This window comes from Ambystoma mexicanum, chromosome 14 (assembly GCF_040938575.1).
Source record: "Ambystoma mexicanum isolate Mex_15411 chromosome 14, UKY_AmexF1_1, whole genome shotgun sequence".
Taxonomy (NCBI): Eukaryota; Metazoa; Chordata; class Amphibia; order Caudata; family Ambystomatidae; genus Ambystoma; species Ambystoma mexicanum.
The window spans coordinates 628967840-628986586 of NC_090940.1; the positions used below are offsets into that span (position 1 = coordinate 628967840).

At 47.3% G+C, this 18747-nt stretch overlaps 1 protein-coding gene across 4 annotated transcripts in view; it reads left to right on the top strand.

Moving 5' to 3' along the window:
* Positions 1 to 18747, top strand: part of ZNF839 (zinc finger protein 839) — a 239824-nt gene that overhangs the window by 175586 nt on the left and 45491 nt on the right. For 2 of the 4 annotated variants that reach the window (XM_069638093.1, XM_069638094.1), the window contains exon 7: positions 8230 to 8368. The exons of 1 other annotated variant lie outside the window; for it this stretch is intronic. In XM_069638093.1, coding sequence (XP_069494194.1) covers positions 8230 to 8368 — 139 coding nt within the window. The remainder of the gene's footprint in view (positions 1 to 8229; positions 8369 to 18747) is intronic. One more of the 4 variants, XM_069638095.1, reaches the window with a different exon arrangement.

Genomic DNA, 18747 nt, shown 5'->3' on the forward strand with positions numbered 1-18747 from the left:
GTCCCAGGAAGCTTGCAGGGGACGAGGCAAGTCAGGCGGACCCCGCCGTCGTCGCCAAGGAGGACAAGGCGGCAAAGCCTCGTCGAAGCAGGACTGAACCGGCCGTGGGGTCGGGCCCCCACCGAAGCACCCAGGTGGGAGGACGGCTGGCGAGCTTCGTCAGCGCGTGGGAGTCCATCTCCACCGACCGTTGGGTGCTGGACGCCCTGGCTCAGGGTCACGCGCTTGAGTTTCTAAAGAGGTGCCCGCGCGTCCCCCCTGTGGCCAGGAGAGAACAACACGTCCCTCAACTTCTCTTGGAGGTAAAGGCGATGCTCAAGAAGGGCGCCATCGCGCTCGTCCCAATGAGGCTTCGGGGCTCTGTAGTTTACTCAAGATACTTCCTCGTGAAGAAGACGGGAGGATGGCGTCCCATCCTGGACCTACGACGACTGAACAAATTCATCAAGGCACAGAAGTTCCGGATGATCACCCTCCAACACGTCCTGGGTCAACTGGAGGAGGGCGATTTCCTGTCGTCGTTGGATTTGGAGGATGCCTACTTCCATATTCCCATCCTAAAGGGACACCAAAGTTTTCTCAGGTTCGTGGTCCAAGGGCGTCACTACCAGTTCAGAGCCCTTCCCTTCGGATTGAGGTCGGCACCCAGGGTGTTCACCAAGTGCCTTGCACCGGTGGCGACGCAGCTGTGCCGAGAGGGGATCCATGTCTACCCCTTCCTGGACGACTGGCTCATCCGAGCAAAGATGAAGGAGCTCGCCGTGGAGCACACGGCAAGGACCGTCCAACTACTCACGGACCTGGGATTCTCCATAAACTACGCCAAGTCCCACCTGGTGCCCGCGCAAGACGCACTGTTTCTGGGAGCGAAGATCGACACAGTGTCGCTTCTGGCCTCTCCGTCGGAGGAAAGGACGAGGGCCATCTTGGGCAAGGTGCAGCGGATGCTGGTGGCGGACGCGGCCAGGGTGAGGTCCATCAAGTCCCTCCTCGGAATGATGTCGTCTTGCATTTATCTCACCCCCCTGTGCAGGCTCCGGATGCGCCCGTTGCAGGAGTTCATGGACGCGCGCTGGATCCAGACGACGGGCAGCTTCGAAGAGAGGATCACACTCGACGAGAGTTTCCGACGAGCGATCCGGTGGTGGGGCACCCGCGCGCATCTGACGGCGGGCATGGACTTCCAGACCCCCGGCCACCAGGAGACAATGACCACGGATGCCTCCCTGGAAGGGTGGGGAGCGCACACCGAAAATCTGCACGCGAGAGGCCTTTGGCTTCCGACGGAGAAGTCCCTCCATATCAACGTCCTGGAGCTCCGTGCAGTGTTTTGGGCCCTCGGGTCCTTTCTTCCGTCCCTCAAGGGCAAGGTGGTGAGGATCTTCACCGGCAACACCACCACCATGTTCTACATCAGGAAGCAGAGCGGTACCAGATCCCCAGCCCTGTCCAAGGAGGCGCAGGATCTGTGGCATTGGGCCGTCGCCCAAGGGATGTTTCTGGTGCCGTTTCATCTGGCAGGGATAAACCCCATCGCCGACTCGCTCAGCAGAGAGCTGCGCTCGTGCCACGAGTGGGAACTACGACAGGATCTAGTGGACCGCCTCTTCCGACGGTGGGGCACACCCCAGATCGATCTGTTCGCGACGGCGACGAACTCCAAGTGCCGGAGGTTCGCCAGCAGGTTTCCCCAGCTGAGGAGCATGGGCGATGCTTTCTCGTTCCCCTGGAAGGGCCTGTTTCTATACGCGTTCCCTCCATTGCCATTGCTGATACGGCTCATCAACCAGCTCAAGAGGTCACGGTGCAGGATGATCCTCGTCGCACCTGCGTGGCCGAGACAGAGATGGTTCCCGGACCTTCTGGACTTGTCAGCGTCCCGGTCAATCAAGCTACCAGTGGACGCGGATCTTCTCTCCAGGGAAGGAGGCGCCATCCTCCATCACGACCCGAGGTCGCTGAACTGGCAGGCCTGGCTCCTGCAGCGTTAGAGTTTGGAGGTTACGACATACCGGCCGACTGCAGAGAGGTTCTTGCAAAGGCCAGGGCGTCCTCAACTCTTAAATGCTATGGACACAAATGGAAGAGGTTCTCTGTCTTGTGCCACACACAGAAGATTAACCCTCTACGGATTACGGCTCCCCAGGTACTGCCGTACCTTCTGACGCTGGCCAAGGCTGGACTGGCGCACGCGTCGATCAAGATTCATCTTGCTGCGATCTCCCGATACACCAGAACCACGGGGCGGACGTCTTTGTGGTCTCATCATCTGGTGAAAGAATTCATGAAGGGACTGTTCAGATCGTTCCCGCCGGTGAAGGCTCCGGCCCCGGCGTGGGAGCTCAACGTGGTGCTGACCAAGCTCATGGGACCTCCGTTCGAGCCTCTGCACTCGGCTCCGTTGAAGTTCTTGTCGTGGAAAACAGCGTTTCTTGTGGCCATCACCTCTGCACGACTGGTGGGAGAGATCCAGGCCCTTTCCTGCAAGCCCCCGTACTTGAATTTTCACGACACGATGGTAGTGCTCAGGACGCACCCCTCCTTCATGCCCAAGGTACCGTCGGACTTCCACCTCAACGAACCCTTGGTGTTGCCTGTTTTCTTCCCGTCGCCTTTGTCGCCGGATGTGGCTAGAGCGCTGAAGTTCTACGTGGACCGCACAAAGTGTTTTCGGAAGACGTCACAACTTTTTGTGAACTTTGGACCTGTCAATCAGGGGAAGGCTCTCTCGAAGGCCTCCATTTCCAGATGGCTCTCCGGCTGTATCATGTACTGTCATCGGTTGGCAAACCGACCGCTGCCTGGCCGTCCGAGAGCCCATTCCACCAGAGCGATCGCAGCTACCACGGCGTTCCTATCTGGTGTGCCCTTGCTGGACATCTGCAGGGCTGCTACGTGGAGGTCGACGCACACCTTCACGAAATTCTACTGCGTCGATCGGGATTCCAGGGAGGAGTCCAGGGTCGGCCAAGCAGTGCTGCGCAACCTGTTCGCCTAAGGTGAGCCTGGTGAGGAGGTAAGAATTGCTTAATATTGAGTTTGATGTAATGCTTAATGTTGAGCCTTTGCCACCTCCCGTGGTTGTGCATGTGTGTACTGCTATGTATTCTTTATTCATGAGCATGTGAATCCATGCCAGACCCCATGCTGGAGAAGGAACAAGTTACTTACCTGTAACTGTTGTTCTCCAGCATAGGTCTGGCATGTATTCACATGCGAACCCTCCCGCCTACCCCTCTGCGGCTCTTCACTTGGTCATACTGCCACTTCACGTGCTACCAAATCTGAAGATGGCTGCCAGAGGCGGGGCTTAGGTAGAGGGCAGTCATTGGCTGTGGTCAGTATGACGCAGAGATCAGTGATTGGTTACTACTACGAAAGACAGATCAGAAACGAAACTGATACTGATTTTTTCTTTACCGAGGATTCCTAGCCTGACGGGGAATATTCATGAGCATGTGAATCCATGCCAGACCCATGCTGGAGAACAACAGTTACAGGTAAGTAACTTGTTCCTTCTACACTAGCACACAATTAGAGTGCAGCTACACCCCTCAATCAATTTGGCCTAGCTGCTCACATACAAACATTACCCCATGAACACCTCATTCTAATAAAACTCAGCTACACCCCATGACAAACGTAGCTGCACACAAGTGTCCTACACAGGCCTAACGCAGCCAGAACCTAGTCTTGGTGTCCACCCTACAGACGGCACTTATTCAACTGGTATCAATACCACCACACCTAATGCCAGGATGTACCTACCATCGGGCATTTCATCAGCTGCACCCAAGCGCCATGACACCTTACACTCTCAACTGACCTGGATTACGGTTCCCGAGTGCGTGCAATCTACCAGCGCTTTGAGGTCATACCAATGATGTATAGAGCACTATATAAATGCCACATAACAGGATAGAGACAATAATTTTCTAGAGGGTGGAAGTTAAATCAATTCGGAGTGCACGGGGGAAATGCCTGACTGTGGCATAACAAGTCACCCTCAAAAGTAACAAGTGTCCAAAACTTGTGAACACTCCCGTCCCATGGACACCTATTATACTGAAGAAAACCTCAGTCAAATTCATTATACTTATGTGGGGCCATATGGTACATAATTCGTAAAAAAACCTTTTGTGATAGTTTAGTCAGTGTTTTATTTACTAGTGATGAAGTAATCAAGTTTTACATTGATATTTTATTTATATTGCGCTTGTGCACAAGTGTTTCAGAGCGCAACGAGGCAAGGGAGGGGAACAAAGGAGAAACAAAAAAAACTATCTTACTAGGCCCAGTAATGCAGAGAACACGCGAGTGGGAAAGGGGAAAAGTGCATGGAAGAAGGGGGGGCAGTTTGGGGGTAGGGGGAGGGAGAGAAGTGGAATGTGCGGAGAGAGAAAAGGAAAACGGATACATAATAAATAAAAAATAGATTATAAAGGCAACACACAGTATAGTGCAACCAGGAAATGGTGGGCTGATGAAGCAGACGGGGTATGTCTCATAAGTGCAGGAGAAACAGAAGGGGGGAGGGGACTGTATGGGTAAAGATACAGACTCCAGTGCAAGGGGGGGTGGCCCAGAGGCAGTGCGGGTGAGTGGCAGGGTGAGCAGGTACCTGGGACTGGGAGACGGAGGGTAGGCCAGGTGCACGGTGCCGAGAGAGAGCAGATCAGTAGGGGAGAAGAGGAGCGAAGGCAGAAGCAAAAAGTAAGGTCTTGAGGTGCTTACGGAACCAGAGATTGTTCTCGAGTTTCAGAGTTGCAGGGAGGCTATTCCAGAGGGAGGTACCAGCTGATTAAATCTACCCGCAGCTCGTTTCTTTGAAAAACGACTGACCCTGAGGGAGTTAGTGGTGGAGGAGCAAAGAGCTCGAGTAGGGAGGTATTTGAGGAGGGATAGCTTTTGGATCCAGGCCCCAAAAAGCCTTGTGGACATTGCAAAGGGTTTTGAATTTAATCCTTGCATCCACTGGGAGCCAATGGAGAGATTTCGGGGCTGGAGAGATACGATCCCAGGGCTTGAGGCCAAGGACAAGTCTTGCAGTCCGATTCTGGATTAATTGCAAAGGGCGGAGAGTAGAGGCAAGGAGATTTGGAGGCTGTTAAAATAGACCAACCTAGAGAGAACCGGGGATTGGGAGACAGTGAGCTTCGGGTGAAGGAGAGGAAAGGCAGCGTACCTCTGAGGAGGTGAAGTAGGAAGTTTGACTTTTTAGAGACCTTGGAGATGTGGGCAGAGAAGGACAGTGTGGAGTTGAAGATGACCCCGAGGTTCTTGGCCTCACATGTGGGGGGTAGGAGAAGGGCCAAGGGAGGCCGGCCACGGAGTGAGGGAAAGGAGGGTGAAGGTGTGCCAATGAGAAGCATCTCCGTCTTACTGGCATTCAGGCAAAGATCATTGGCAGCACACCAATCTTGAGAAGGAGAGGAGGTGGCCAAGGGAAGCTGGAAAAGGAGTTGTGTTGTCAGCTTAGCACTGGAAATTGGAGCAGAAAATGGCAATGCAGTGGGCCAGAGTTGCCAGGCATTGGTTGAAAAGCCAGGGAGAGGTGTTAGACCCCTGGGGAACACCACAGGAAGAAAGGGAGATGGATGTTAGGAAGGACCCAATTTGGAACTGGGAGGGTTGTTCAGAAAGGAAAGGGTCAACCAGGGCAGAGCCTGATCTGTGATACCCAAGTTTCCACTGAGACAGTTGAGCAGGATGGTATGCTTGACCGTGTCAAAGACAGAAGAGAGATTGAGTAGGGTAAGGACAGAGGGAATGTTAGAGTGAAGGTTGGAGAGCAGATATTCACGGCTCTTCAGGAGCACAGTTTTTGTGCTTACGACAGCTCTGAAGCCAGGCTGATGGTCGTGGAGACGACCAACAGAATCAGAATGAAGGTTAAGCTGCGAGATGGCCAGTTGTTTGATGAGTTGCCCAGAAAAAGGAGTAATGGAAATTGGGCGATAGTTAGCAGACAGGAAGGATCAGCTGTGGGTCCCTTCAGAAGGGGATGCACAAGGAGTGCTGCAGAGGAGAGTGGGAGGGAAGGCTCCTGAGGCAGAAATCGGCAAGGGCCGGAGCGAGGGTATCAATGTGGTCCTCGATGGTTTTGGAGGAACGGGGATGAACCTGGTTTGACAAGGCTTTCATAGATCTCACTTGTCTGGCGACCTTGTCGGGGGAGAAAAGAGGAAAGGGCGAGAAATAGGGTGGGGAGGGTGGTGGCGGCTAAAGAGTGTCTGCATGCACAGCGGGAGAGGGGGGTGGAGGAGAGGGTGGATAGGATGTCCTGGGTTTTTTAGATGAAGTGATGGGCAAGGGCGTTGCAAAGAGCCTGTGAGGCAACAGGGGGGTAGAGACTGCAGCAGGGTTGGCCAGCTCCTTGCAGATTAAGTTTCGCAGAGTTGTTGGCTGCCGCAGAGACAGGCTTGAATGTGGGCTCTCTTCTTGGTGAGGACAGAGTGTCGGTATTGCCTTTTGGAGCAGGCGACAAGCCAGTTTATTTCTGAGGATGAACAAGAGGCCCTCCATTTCCTCAGCCGCTCTACACTACGCTTAAGTGTAGCTTGGCTGGAGTCATACCAGGTATTGCACTTTGCTTTGGACTTCAAACAGATCCTCATGATGGGGGGCAAGAACATCAAGAGTATCAGAAATAGAAGAGTAGAGCAGAGAGGTGCTGTGTCAGTATGTGAGTCAGCTAGATGTGGAGGGGGGGGGGACATTCAAAAGTGCATCATATTATTCATGAAAAACATTGTGATAAAATTCCAAATGACAATTTATAAGATGGGCTCTACATGTTTAGATATCCATCTGTTCTTCAGATAAACTCATCTTCAATTTTTGACAAAAAAATGTTATAAAGAAATTTGAAAGAAAAAAGTCAGGAATCAAAGCCTCAACATTTTTAGGTTTGTTTTACCAAAGATAACTGACATTTTTGATACTTCACCTAATCGTTTTGCGTGACGTGGGAAAGTTGTATTCTGAATGCGTAATAAGTCTATGCAGCAGAAATCCGATATTGGGCAAGTAACCTGTGAATGACGCATTCAAAAAAATTATCTGAATTTTAATTTTGCTTCGTATTACTAAGTTGGACGAGATGGGAGTTACCTTTTTTAGATCTTCTTGACCTACTTGTATTTAAATACACCCTTTATTTTTATATATTTTTACAATACATAGTGTTTCTTTGGAACATATGCATGCTACAATTTCTTTGTAACAAGCTGCAGCCTTTTCTCCCTCCTAAAATAAGCCTGACTGCTCGGCCCATCGTACCAAATGTTCCGAGGTGATACAGCCTTGTACTAAGCGGATTTATATACTCTCAGATGTATGGTTTTATGAAGCCCTTAGTTGGACTTTAGAAAAACGTTCCTTAAACTTTGTTGCTTTTACAAAGTTTAGAACATTTTTATACAAAATTTCCTAAAACCTTTTCCTCACCTGCATGTGTGTACTACTACTTAAACTTGTTAGATGTTACTTTTCTAGATACCTTGCTGTTTTCATAAGAATTATGACTGTTTTAAGTGTTTGCCTGTTCGCTAGATATTTCTTGATGCTTGGCTTTATAATAGAGTATATGTTTCAGTAAATATCCTAGATAAACAGAACTATACTTTAGTGTACCCTTCCAATAAGAGCAAGATTGCCCAGCGCTATACCCTGCCCACATGCTGCAAGTTGGTAGTTTTCATCCCTTGCTTAAATGTGTATAAAAAGTGATCTTCAAATTCACTTGTTAGCTCTACAGGAGCTGAGTTGGGTGGGTGGCTCATGCATAGGAGTGGCTAGCTGGGCAGAAGGATTGTATGTTGTTTTGTAGGTAAACTAGTTTTCTAAGCTAGCATAAGCAATTTACAGTCCTTTGACACAGTGCAGCAATTATTACACCTACATGTTGGTAACCAGAGAGACAGTAGCACCAGGCGAGTCACCCCAAAGACAGATCATAAACAAAGGTTTTAAACTGAAGATTTTCCTAACTGCATTATGAGGGTCCTACTACCCATCCAGTCTGCAACGGGGGGAATTTGGGGGGGGGGGGGGGGGGTAATTCAACTCGATGGCATCATCTAGTCCTTTCTGCAATATCTGGGAGTGTCCTTTTCCTACACTTGTTGAGAAAGCTGCTGACTTTTCTCTCTTAATGCTGATGACATTTGGAACACGTTGGTCTGGTGCCTTTGACTTTTGAGAAATAGCAACTCTTTTCCTCTTCAGTGTGCAGATCAAGAATTGCTTCCTCCAATGAAAAAAATTAAAACTGAAATTAACTTGGAGAAAAAATCAAATGTGACTGTCGGACAGAAAGGATTGCAGCAAAACGCATTGAATTGGTGTGTACAGTCAACACAACAGGGTAAATTGTGTATTTTTCACTCTTGATGTTTTCTGCTATGTGCAATTATTTCATAACTAACTCTTAAGAGAATAATGAAAGCAACACATGCTTGTCACGCAAGAGCTGCTTAAGGTGTAACATAGGAGTTACCACTTACACATTATGTTTTTCTATCAGATCTGACAGAATAGCTCATTTTGTTTCTAGCAGAGTGCCCTTGGTACACAGAGGAATTTCCTAGTCACATCTAAACAAACTATCACTAGATGTGACTTTTCACAATCTGAGTTGTGTGCATTGACACCCAACCTTTAGAATGCATTTGAATTTTTGGGCAAATCCATTTGTATTGAAGAAAACCATAGTCCATGATCAACAATTCAATATTGATAATGCAACAAACTACTGACTACCAACGCACATCTGCCACAATAGACCCCCATAGAGGCATCCAACACACAATCGTGCAAAAGAGCCTATATGCATCTCAGTATGCTGTGATGAATCCTGCAGAGTCCTCACAAAGACTTCCTAGCGTCTCCTCCCAGGTGGCCAAGGAAAGGCAGCCGCTACCTGATCCTGACCCTGACGCTGATCCTGACCCGGACCCTGGGGGTAGTATTAGCTGGGAGGATCACCCGGGAGGATCACCCAGGAGGGGGAAGGGCCCCAAGGGAACAGGAGGACTCGGTTGAGAGAGACGCAGTATTTGTCTTACTCAGAGGGAGAGATTTCAGTGATGCCAGAATATGTAATGGCTTATTGTCGGAGTGAGGTTTCCTTTCCCAAAGCCATCCATCTTGGTGATTGTGAAAACTGTCATAGTTTATCAGGAGTAAGACTCCCCTTCACAATGTTGCCCACATTCATAGTGGTAAAAACTCTTGTAGTCAATAGGAGAATGCTAAATGTGAACATCAGAACATTAACATCTTAAGTTCTGATAAAGCTAACTCCACTTTGAATCTGAGCACATCATTGAGTCATTTTTTAAAACTCATTTTGAAGATGTAATTACTGCTAGAAGTGAAGTAGGTAAATCTAAAAACAATATTCAAAAGAGGTTATTTGAACATTGGGGACTGTAAGTTCCACTAATGCTTCATAAAACAATACATCTGAGACAGTACATTAGCGCCACTCTTAGTTTAAGGCTGTACCATCTGAAAATGTTGGTAGTATAGACCGAGCAGCCAGGGTTATCTTGGAAGGGAGAGAGGCTGTAGCTTGGTGCAAAGAATTTGTAGCATACATATGGTCGAAAGAACCACTGAAAGGCTATGTATTGTAAACAAATAAATGGTTTATTTAAATACAAGTAGGCCCAGATAAATCTTGGTGAAAGAAGTACTATAACATATCATGTAAACACAATTATAAAAACCACTCAATATTTATGGGTTGCAACCCAAAGTATAACCTTATTTTGATTACAATAAGCAGTCCAGGTGAATAAAACCTACAACACATCCAGAATGGCAGTCAGCTATTCTTGGGAAGTAAAACCAGGTTATGTATACTTTTAAGAATACCATCAGTAATAAAGGGTAGTAGACCCTGTCAGTTATGCAGTGACACTCAGTTACAGAAACCATTTAATAAACTAACCCAGTTAGAAGTATACACCTTGTTATGTTAGTTGGCATTTATATAGCGCCTTATATATTGGTATGACCTCAAAGTGCTGGTAGGTGGAACGCCCTCGGAAACTGCAGTTCAAATCAGTAGAGGGAGAGAGACGTATGGTGTGTGGGCGCAACAGATATGTGTGCAGCTGGTGTGGTTGTTGCATGACAGCTCCTTCGTAACGGTAGGTGTGGTGCTGAGGAAATCAGTTGGATGTGGTCAGTCTCGATGGTGGACACCCAGACTGAGTTATGGCTGCATTAGGCCTGAGGAGACGCCTAAGCTAGCCAGAATGTGCTCAGCTAGCTGCGTTTTATGAGGATGATGTGTTTGTGGGGTCATGTTGCTATGAGAACAGCTAGTCTGAATTTACCATGGTTTAGCTGTGTTCTAGTTGAGTGATGGTGTATAGGAGAGAGTAAGCGTAGTAGTGTGATATGATGGTTATCAGTAAAGCGCCTGCAACCAGGTACGAGAACAGGACAGAGGGACGTCCATAGCGGTATACGTATATAAAGCGACAGGATGAATAGGGTAAATCTGTGGTCTAGATAACATGGGGATACAGGTACATAGCATATATAGGAGATGCAGATATGTACCATCTGCCGCAGCATCCGTACCGTCCGCACCAACCATAGCAACCAATATTAATTTGTAGAACACAGTTCAGAGCTAGTAAAGCAACTCATATATTTTCTGGAGGGGCCTTAAGCTACTCAAATATAAGTTAGAACACTCAATAACTATTTTAGAATGCACTAAGCAATCCTGGGCAAGCACATCCCAATTACACTTTAAGAAAGACAGTGTATTTCAAAGTAGGTAATTAACCTATTGATAACTATCTTCTTCCTAATAGCTAGTTAACGAAGTATACTTTTAAGAAGTGTATAATACAGTTTCTAAGGTAAGTAAGAACTTTATGAAACTATTTTAGAATAGCACCAAAACAATTCAGGGAAGCACAACCCAGTGTTACAAGTTTGAAAGAGCAGCAGCTATTCAAGGTAAGTAAGACCTATATACGTTTAAGAGGGACTACCGGCAACTCATAGACCAGACTGTTTTAGATCTGTATAAAGCATAGCAGGGAAGTCAAAAAAACAATGGTACACTTTAAGAAAGAGACAATGTATTTCAAGGTAGGTAAACCTTATTTGTAAGCTTTTACACTCATTTAGTTAGGAATAACAAAACGGTACCATTACTACTTAGTTTGTCAAAGGGGGTGGTGGGGGGGGGGGGGAGGCTCCATGCAAAGTTAGTACTTTTACATGTGACTGCTTAAATAGTAGTGGCTCGTCCCCACAATTATTACAGGAAAATGACAGTAATGACAGTTCCACTGTTTAACTATTAGTGGCTTGCACTAGCAATCGTTACAGTTGCAACACTAATGGATAAGTTCTTTTATACTTGTTACAATTTCCAGACAGAATCCTTATCATCCGACTCCTTCCCTAGTCTATGGAATGAGTTCTCTCTGAGGCAGAAGAGGGACCCTAGTGGTCTAGGTGCCAGCTGTGGGAAAGTCCGGATAGGGTTCAGTTGCAGGAAAGTCAACGTTCCAGAGGATATCCATCTTCTTTTACAAGTAAGGATTAGTTTCAGAGTTAGTTACGTGTTCAGAGAAGGCTCCCGATTTGCTTTCCAACTGTAGGCCTGTGCAAGTGGTATAGGCAAACGCCCAACCACACAAATCACCCACTCTGGATTCACACAAGACTTAAGGCAAGTATTACCCAAGCCAACATAGTACCTTAGTGTTGGGGAGAATTTTCATTTCTGTGCTAATTCCCTTCTACTTTAGAGACCCCCCAGCTCTTTTGCTGAACTTAGGACCATTTCAACTCCAGAGTGAGTGGGACCCTTTTCGCACTCATGTGTTTTTCCCTGATTGGATTTTATGATTTCACGGTTTTCGGAATCTGACAAACTCCATATCAATCTGCTTTTTGTATAGTGAACACACTGCACCTTCAGTGCAGTGTCACTAGGAAATAGTTTGGATTTCTCTTAAGGTTTAAATACCTTGTCTTCAGTGAACTACAGTTCCCAAGAATAGTAAGGTAAAACCCCTTATCCGACTTTCTCATGCAACATTTTTTGTTACCCTCACGACTTTAAATGGCTGGTGGCAGTAGTTGAGTTTTTACAACCAATGCGCTTTTCTACCTCAGGCTGAACCCTCAGCTGCAGTAGAGCACCCCTGGGTGTCCATTTTGTCAAAATGGCCCCCATCTTTTTTTTTTCACCATTTTCTGTTTTTGCTATTTTTCTTGGCTTTTACTCTGTGTGTTGAGACTGATTTGAGCCCTTTGTGTGTTTTGCCATTGGCGGGCTTCAGCCCTGAAGCCCGCCCTGGCTTCAGTGTCTGGAAGGACAGGATGTGAGGGAGGGTCCCGAAACTCCCCTGTCCTTGGACTCTAGGTATGTCTGATTGAAACCAGTCCTGATTTGCCGGCTGGCTGTCCTGAAAGGACATCCACTCTGCTGTGATTGACAGCCTAGGCTGTGCATGTATGGGAACATGTTGCTTAAAAGGTAAGGGTTTTGGGACTAGAGGCAGTTGACCACTGGAAGAAACATCTGAAGAAATTGTGAAGAGAAGCCGCTGCAACCTCCTGGAGCTTTGAATTGCTGGTGAAGCCCTGCTGCTGTGCTGACCTCCTTTTTCAGATCGATAGGGAAGCTCTGGACGGATGACTTATTTCCTTGGGTTAGCAACTAACACCTAGACTAACTCCACTTTGGTGCAATCCATGACTTGCTCTGCCTCTCAGCTGCTGCAGAAGCCCAATGCCAGGGTTCGAGTGTCCATAATGGAGCGCAATGCCTGTCGCGGAACAAATCCGGCCAAAAGCGCCAGGTGCCTCCTAAGCACACTACAGAAGCAGGAAATCCAGAGTCGAGGACTGAGGGAGCAAGAAAAGTCCAACTGTAGATGATCAATCTGCACCAGTGCTGTTTGCGAAGTGCTGAAACCGCAAATTGCCGCTGAATCGAAGATGGCCCATAGCTGCCAACCTTCCTGTGTACTGCACAGGAGCCCTCCAGGCGTCGCCCTTCTTGTCCCCTTGACTGAGGCTCAGGAACCAGAGTCTGCTTTACTTGAGCAAGACTGAATCCAGCTGGATCACTGTTCTTCTAACCAAAGGTACTGTTTTAGGCTTGCAGGTACTTGCCTTGTTGCCTTAAATCATGCGGTTTCACTTAGATTTGCACCTGCTTAACGTTCTGAGGTGATTTCAACTGCCCTTGCTAAGGCTTAACAGCTTGTGTTCCTACAAGCGATTTCCTCAACTATCTAACTTTGTGAAAGATTTTTTCCCAAGAAGTGCATCAGAACTATGGACTTTGTCCAAATGACTTTGGCTGTCCTGGCTCCCTAAATAAACTCTCCTGAATCCATTGACTTTGGCATTGCTTGTCCCTGCACAGGGTGTAGATTGTTGAACACTTTTACTGCAGGGAAAAGCTTACCTAGATTTCATTGTAGGGTTAAAACTGTCCTCACTGGATAAGAAACGGTTCTAACCTTTCTATTTTTCCTTAACCTGTCCTTTCTAAAACTCAGAATCTCAAGTATATTGGTGTTTATATTAATGCTATACTATCCTGGTTATTGAAGTCACTTCATGGTGTAGGAGAAATATATTGGCATCTCCAAAGAGTATTCACTGGCTTCATTGATTTTTTTGGAAAGTCATTGCAAAGTCTACTTTAACTGTTATAAATAAACATTTATTTAACATTCGTTTTAATAAAGCATTTTTTAAAAAGGCAATTGTTTGTAACTGAAACCTTGAGTGTAAGTGGTGCTTGCTTACTTGTATCGACTGATTTCATCTTTACAGCTCTACAGCTCACATGTACCCCTCTTGATAGGCATGGCTGCTCAGTCACACTGCCAACTTGTGTAGTACAGACCTATACCAAAAGGTGGGTTACCTAATGCCAAGCAGGTAAGTCTTGTGTAGTCTGTGTGACTGCACCAAGTCTTGCCTAAAACTTAGGACAAAAGAGTTTTGGAGTGGATGTCTTCACGATGCAGCATCACAGGACCTGGATTCTTTGTTTGGAGACGATGGAACTGGACACTGGATGGGAACTTGCAGCAGCAGTCATCAGAGGTTTCCAGCAAAGGTTTCTGTACGGATTCTCATGGCTTGTGGATTTGGTACCTTTTTACTGGGGCTAGACGAAGAACTGATATCGCCAGTCAGATTCTCTTCAATAATCTGGTCTTGCACTCCGGTGAGGGGACTTCAAGAATTCAAATCCCTTTTCTGGATATGCAGCAGGAGTCGTTTCAGCGAGGTTCAGACTTCGTAAGGCCATGCACCGTATGCAGGCTCGAGATCCTAGGGTATTGGTGGTTTGCAGCCCAGCAAGGTTGGAGCACGTTGTGGGATGGCTCAAAATGCAGGTTGTCTTGAGACTAGTGGGTCTCACCCGCCTCTGGCTAGGAGATGTTGCATTCGGGACCCCGAGGACGATTGGAAGGAAGGGTTGCATCAGGCTCTGGTTAGAGTAGGCTCTCGGGTCGCTGGAAATCGCTACAGATATCTTTTCTTCATCTTGCTCTTGGGATTAATCTCAATGGTCAACTTGTCAGCAGCTTTTAGGTTCAGAGTATTTATCAGGAACTAAAGCACAACTTCTACAAACTCTCCCTCCAGTTTACCCTCGGGACAGCCAACCCCCCAGTGGGACTTGGTTCTCTTAAGGCAAGATGAAAGACCAAGGGCTGCAGAGTTTGACTCCTCCCTCGCTTCCTGCCTTTTCAGACACTCTGGAACCTTGGCATGTAATACAAAGGATTCCTGCCGAAGACAAAACTTCAGCCGAGGTCGTTCCTGCCTAGAATGTCAAAAGATGGACCTAGGAAACAACAAGCAAACAGGAAATGGTGAAAAAAGGAGCCCACTGTTCTTGCAGAATGGTGGCCCTCGTGTGCATTACCGAGACTAATTTGACGGCCTGCGAGTAATAATGACTAAAAGTCATAACCACTGCCACCAGCCATTTAAGTAAACTTGCAATTGTAACAACAATGTTACCAGGGAAGTAAGAAAGGGGATACATTGTGTCCCCAGCACTCCACATAAATTGGGGTGTGTTGGCTCTCTAGAATCAATGTAAAGGGGATGCGAATCCAACTTTACCTCTTGGGAACCCAAGAAGTTATAAGAGAATTAAAAGGAAGTCACTGTATTTGAAATGTTGCGTGCTTCGTTAGTACATTAGTCATTTCAAAGTTATAGTAAACTGTTAGGGAGAATTTTCATTTTAGTGTCTAATTCCCCCCCTTCTTAGAGGCCCCCAGCACTTTTGCTGGACTCTGGGACTTTTTAATTTTAACATTGGAGTGAGTGAGCCCTTTTTCTCTCACCCAGGTGTTTTGGTTTGATTTTGACTTTGGAGTCTGACAAACTCCATAGGCATCATCTTTACATTGTGACACACAGCACCTTCAGTGCAGTGGCACAGGGAAGTCTTCCAGATTTCCCAAACGTTTAAATACCTTCTCTTGGTGAAAGTACTGTTTCCGAGAGCAGTGAAGTGAAATTAACTTTACTTACATTTTGTAACTTTCTAGACCCAGCACACACTATTTTACAATAGGGTTCTGGAGGGGTTACTTAGTATCCCCTTCGTCTAGTTTCTCATGTAACATTTTTATGTTCCCCTTTCCACAATTAATGGCTGGTGGCGGTGGTTTACTTTTTCCTACCATTGTTTCTACCACGGGCTGCAATTGCAGTAAAGTACCCATGGGTGCCCATTTTGTCAAAATGGTCCTGGCCGCCTTTTTTCACCATTTCTTGTTGGAAAGGTCCTTCTTGAGATTTACTTTGCGCGCCAGACTTGGTTTGGTCCCTTTATTCGGTTTTTTTCTTTTTTGTAGGCTTCACTCCTGAAGCCCGCCTTTGGCTCTAGTATGTCTGCCAATGGCAGGAAGTGAGGGAGGTGCCCGAAACGCCCTGTGATTAATCCCCTTGGTTGCAGGAATGCACCCAAAGGTGATTGATTGGCTGTCCTTGGAGGACAGCCACTCTGCTGTGTGATTGACAGCTAGGCTGCAAATGAATGGGAGAAACCTGCATAAAAGGCGAGGCTTTTGGCTTGGAAGGCAGAGTCGACCACTGCACTAAGGAATCCGAAGAAGAACTTGGAAGAGATGCCTGCTGCAACTCCTGGACCGTTGGTTTGCCCGGTGAAGCCCTGCTTCCCTGCTGCTGTGCTGAAGCTCTGAATTCACCTCTACTAGAGAAGCCCTGTAAAGGATGACTTCTCCCCTTGGGTTGGTGGGACCAATCGTCCCCAAGACAAGCTCCTCTGGAAATCCTCTCGCAGCTGGCTGTACTTCTATTGCTGCTGCCGAACAGAGTGCCAGGGAGAGGAACACCAGAATCGAGTGAGTGTCTTTAAGTCAGACCCCGAGCTTCAGGAAGATCCTCCGGATTCCCAGGAAGTGGGACTGACCAAGCCTAAGCCACCTCAACAGAGTGCTGGACCCCAGATGTGAAGAAAGTCCAAGGTATAAGGTATCCGAGAACCACGGTGGTGGTTTTGCGAGGGTCCCGAGAAGCTGAAACCGCGAAGTGCAGCTGATGTGAAGTTTGCCAATTGCTGCCATCGACATTCCATTTGTAGTGCAGAAGTCCCCAGACGTCCTCCCTCTTGTCCCCACAACTGAGGCCAATGAACAAAGGATCTGCAGACCTACACAGGACACAAGCCAGCTGGAACCAATTTGTTCTAACCAAAGGTACTGTAAAACTAAGGGGACTTGCCTCTTGTGTGCAGCCTGACTGACTAGCTCTGAGACTTGTCTTGGTTGCTTTTGCAGAGTTGCTTGCAGCTTTGCCCCTCACAAGCCTCACAGCTTGTGGCCCTACAGTGATTTCATTTTTTTTAAAAACTTCTAAAACATTGTGCAAGACTTTTACTTAACTACAAGAAGTGCTTCAAGTCTTCTAGACTTGCTCAATTAACATTGGCTGTGCTGGCCCCCTGAAAGACTCTTCCTACCTCTGACTTTGTGCTTTTACTATCCCTCAACAAAGGTCACACATTAGATCACTTGTGGGGCTGGGAAAGGGTTAATTTACTTTGCATTGGGGTTCAAAAGTACTTACCTGCTTAAGAATATTTGTTGACCTTTTTGTTTTATTCCCTAAAACCCTTTCTTTAACACCAAACTCAGTATTGCTCTAAATGTGCCAGTGACATATCAATATCCACAGTGTCCTAGTTATTTAAGTCGCCTCTAGGTGTAGGAAGTGCATGTGTGCCGTTCATCTTGTTGACCACCTTCCTGATGAGGAGTTGGTGGAAAAGCGTACGCAAACATCCCTGACCAGTTCATCCACAGGGCGTTCCCCTGGGAGTCTGGTTGGGGGAACCTGGATGCAAATCCTGGGCATTGTCTGTTTTCGCTTGTGGCGAATAAGTCTATAGTGGGGAAACCCCACTGAGAGAAGATATCTTCTACGACCTCTCTGTGTAGAACCCATTTGTGTTCCTCTGGGAGGGAGTCTCTGCTCAGAGCATCCGCTAGGGAATTGAGCTCCCCTGGAACATGTTGTGATGACAGGAAGATGTTCCGTCTGAGTGCCCTTATCCAGATTTTCTGGGTAAGCTTGGACAGATTTGGCGAACGAGTCCCTCCTTGCTTGTTCAAGTAGAACATGGCTGTCGTGCTGTCTGTCCGGATTTGCACTGACAGGTTTAGTAGATGGGGCTTGAACGCTTGAAGCGCTCTGAATACTGCCAGAAGCTCTAGCAGGTTGATGTGGTTCTTGGCGACTGAGGGAGACCATAGACCCTGAGCTGTGTGGTGGAGATGGTGAGCTCCCCACCCCATCAGACATGCATCGGTAGTGACTACTGCCTGTACTTCGGGATCGTAAAAGGGCTTTCCCTGTGCAAGATTCTCTCTTGTCCACCAGTGAAGGCTTTGTACTAGTGTTGGCGAAACGACCACTAGATCGTCCCACTGACCACTTGCCTGAGACCACTGTTTCGCCAACCATTCCTGCATGGGACGCATGCGCGCGTGGGGGACCAGGTAAATACATGACGCCATCATGCCCAGCAAACGCATTGCTTTGCGTACCGTTATTTGGTGACCGGACTGATATTGTGGAATTTGCAGTAGTATATTCCGAATTCTTTCCTCTGAAGGAAATGTCAACCCCTCTTGAGTATCTAGGATTGCTCCTAGGAACTGTTTGGAGGTGCTTGGCACCAGGCTTGACTTTTTCTCATTGATTGAGAAGCCTAATTCGTGGAGGAGGTCGATAGTCCTTTGAATGTTTGTCCTGCAAATTGCTGGGGTTTCCCCCGTTATGAGCCAGTCGTCCAGATAAGGGTACACCGGGATTGCCTCCCTGCGTAGGTGTGCAGCCGCCACCGCCAGTACCTTGGTGAATACCCTTGGTGCCGAAGCTATCGCGAAGGGCAGTACCTTGAATTGGTAGTGCCGACTGTCCACCTTGAAGCGCAAGTACCTTCTGTGCGCTGGGAACATGGAAATATGAAAATCGGCATCTTTCATATCCAAGGTTGCCATGTAATCCCCCTTTTTTAGGAGGGGGATTAACTGTTTTGTAAAGACAACAAAATTGTTCCGAAATACACTGGGAAGAAACAAAAAAACCACCTACCTGGGGTATATATGGTGAACAGATGTCTGAAGAAACCCTGGTGGATCTTCGAAGAATAGGAGAAATCCTCCTGAGAACTCCTCAAAGGACATG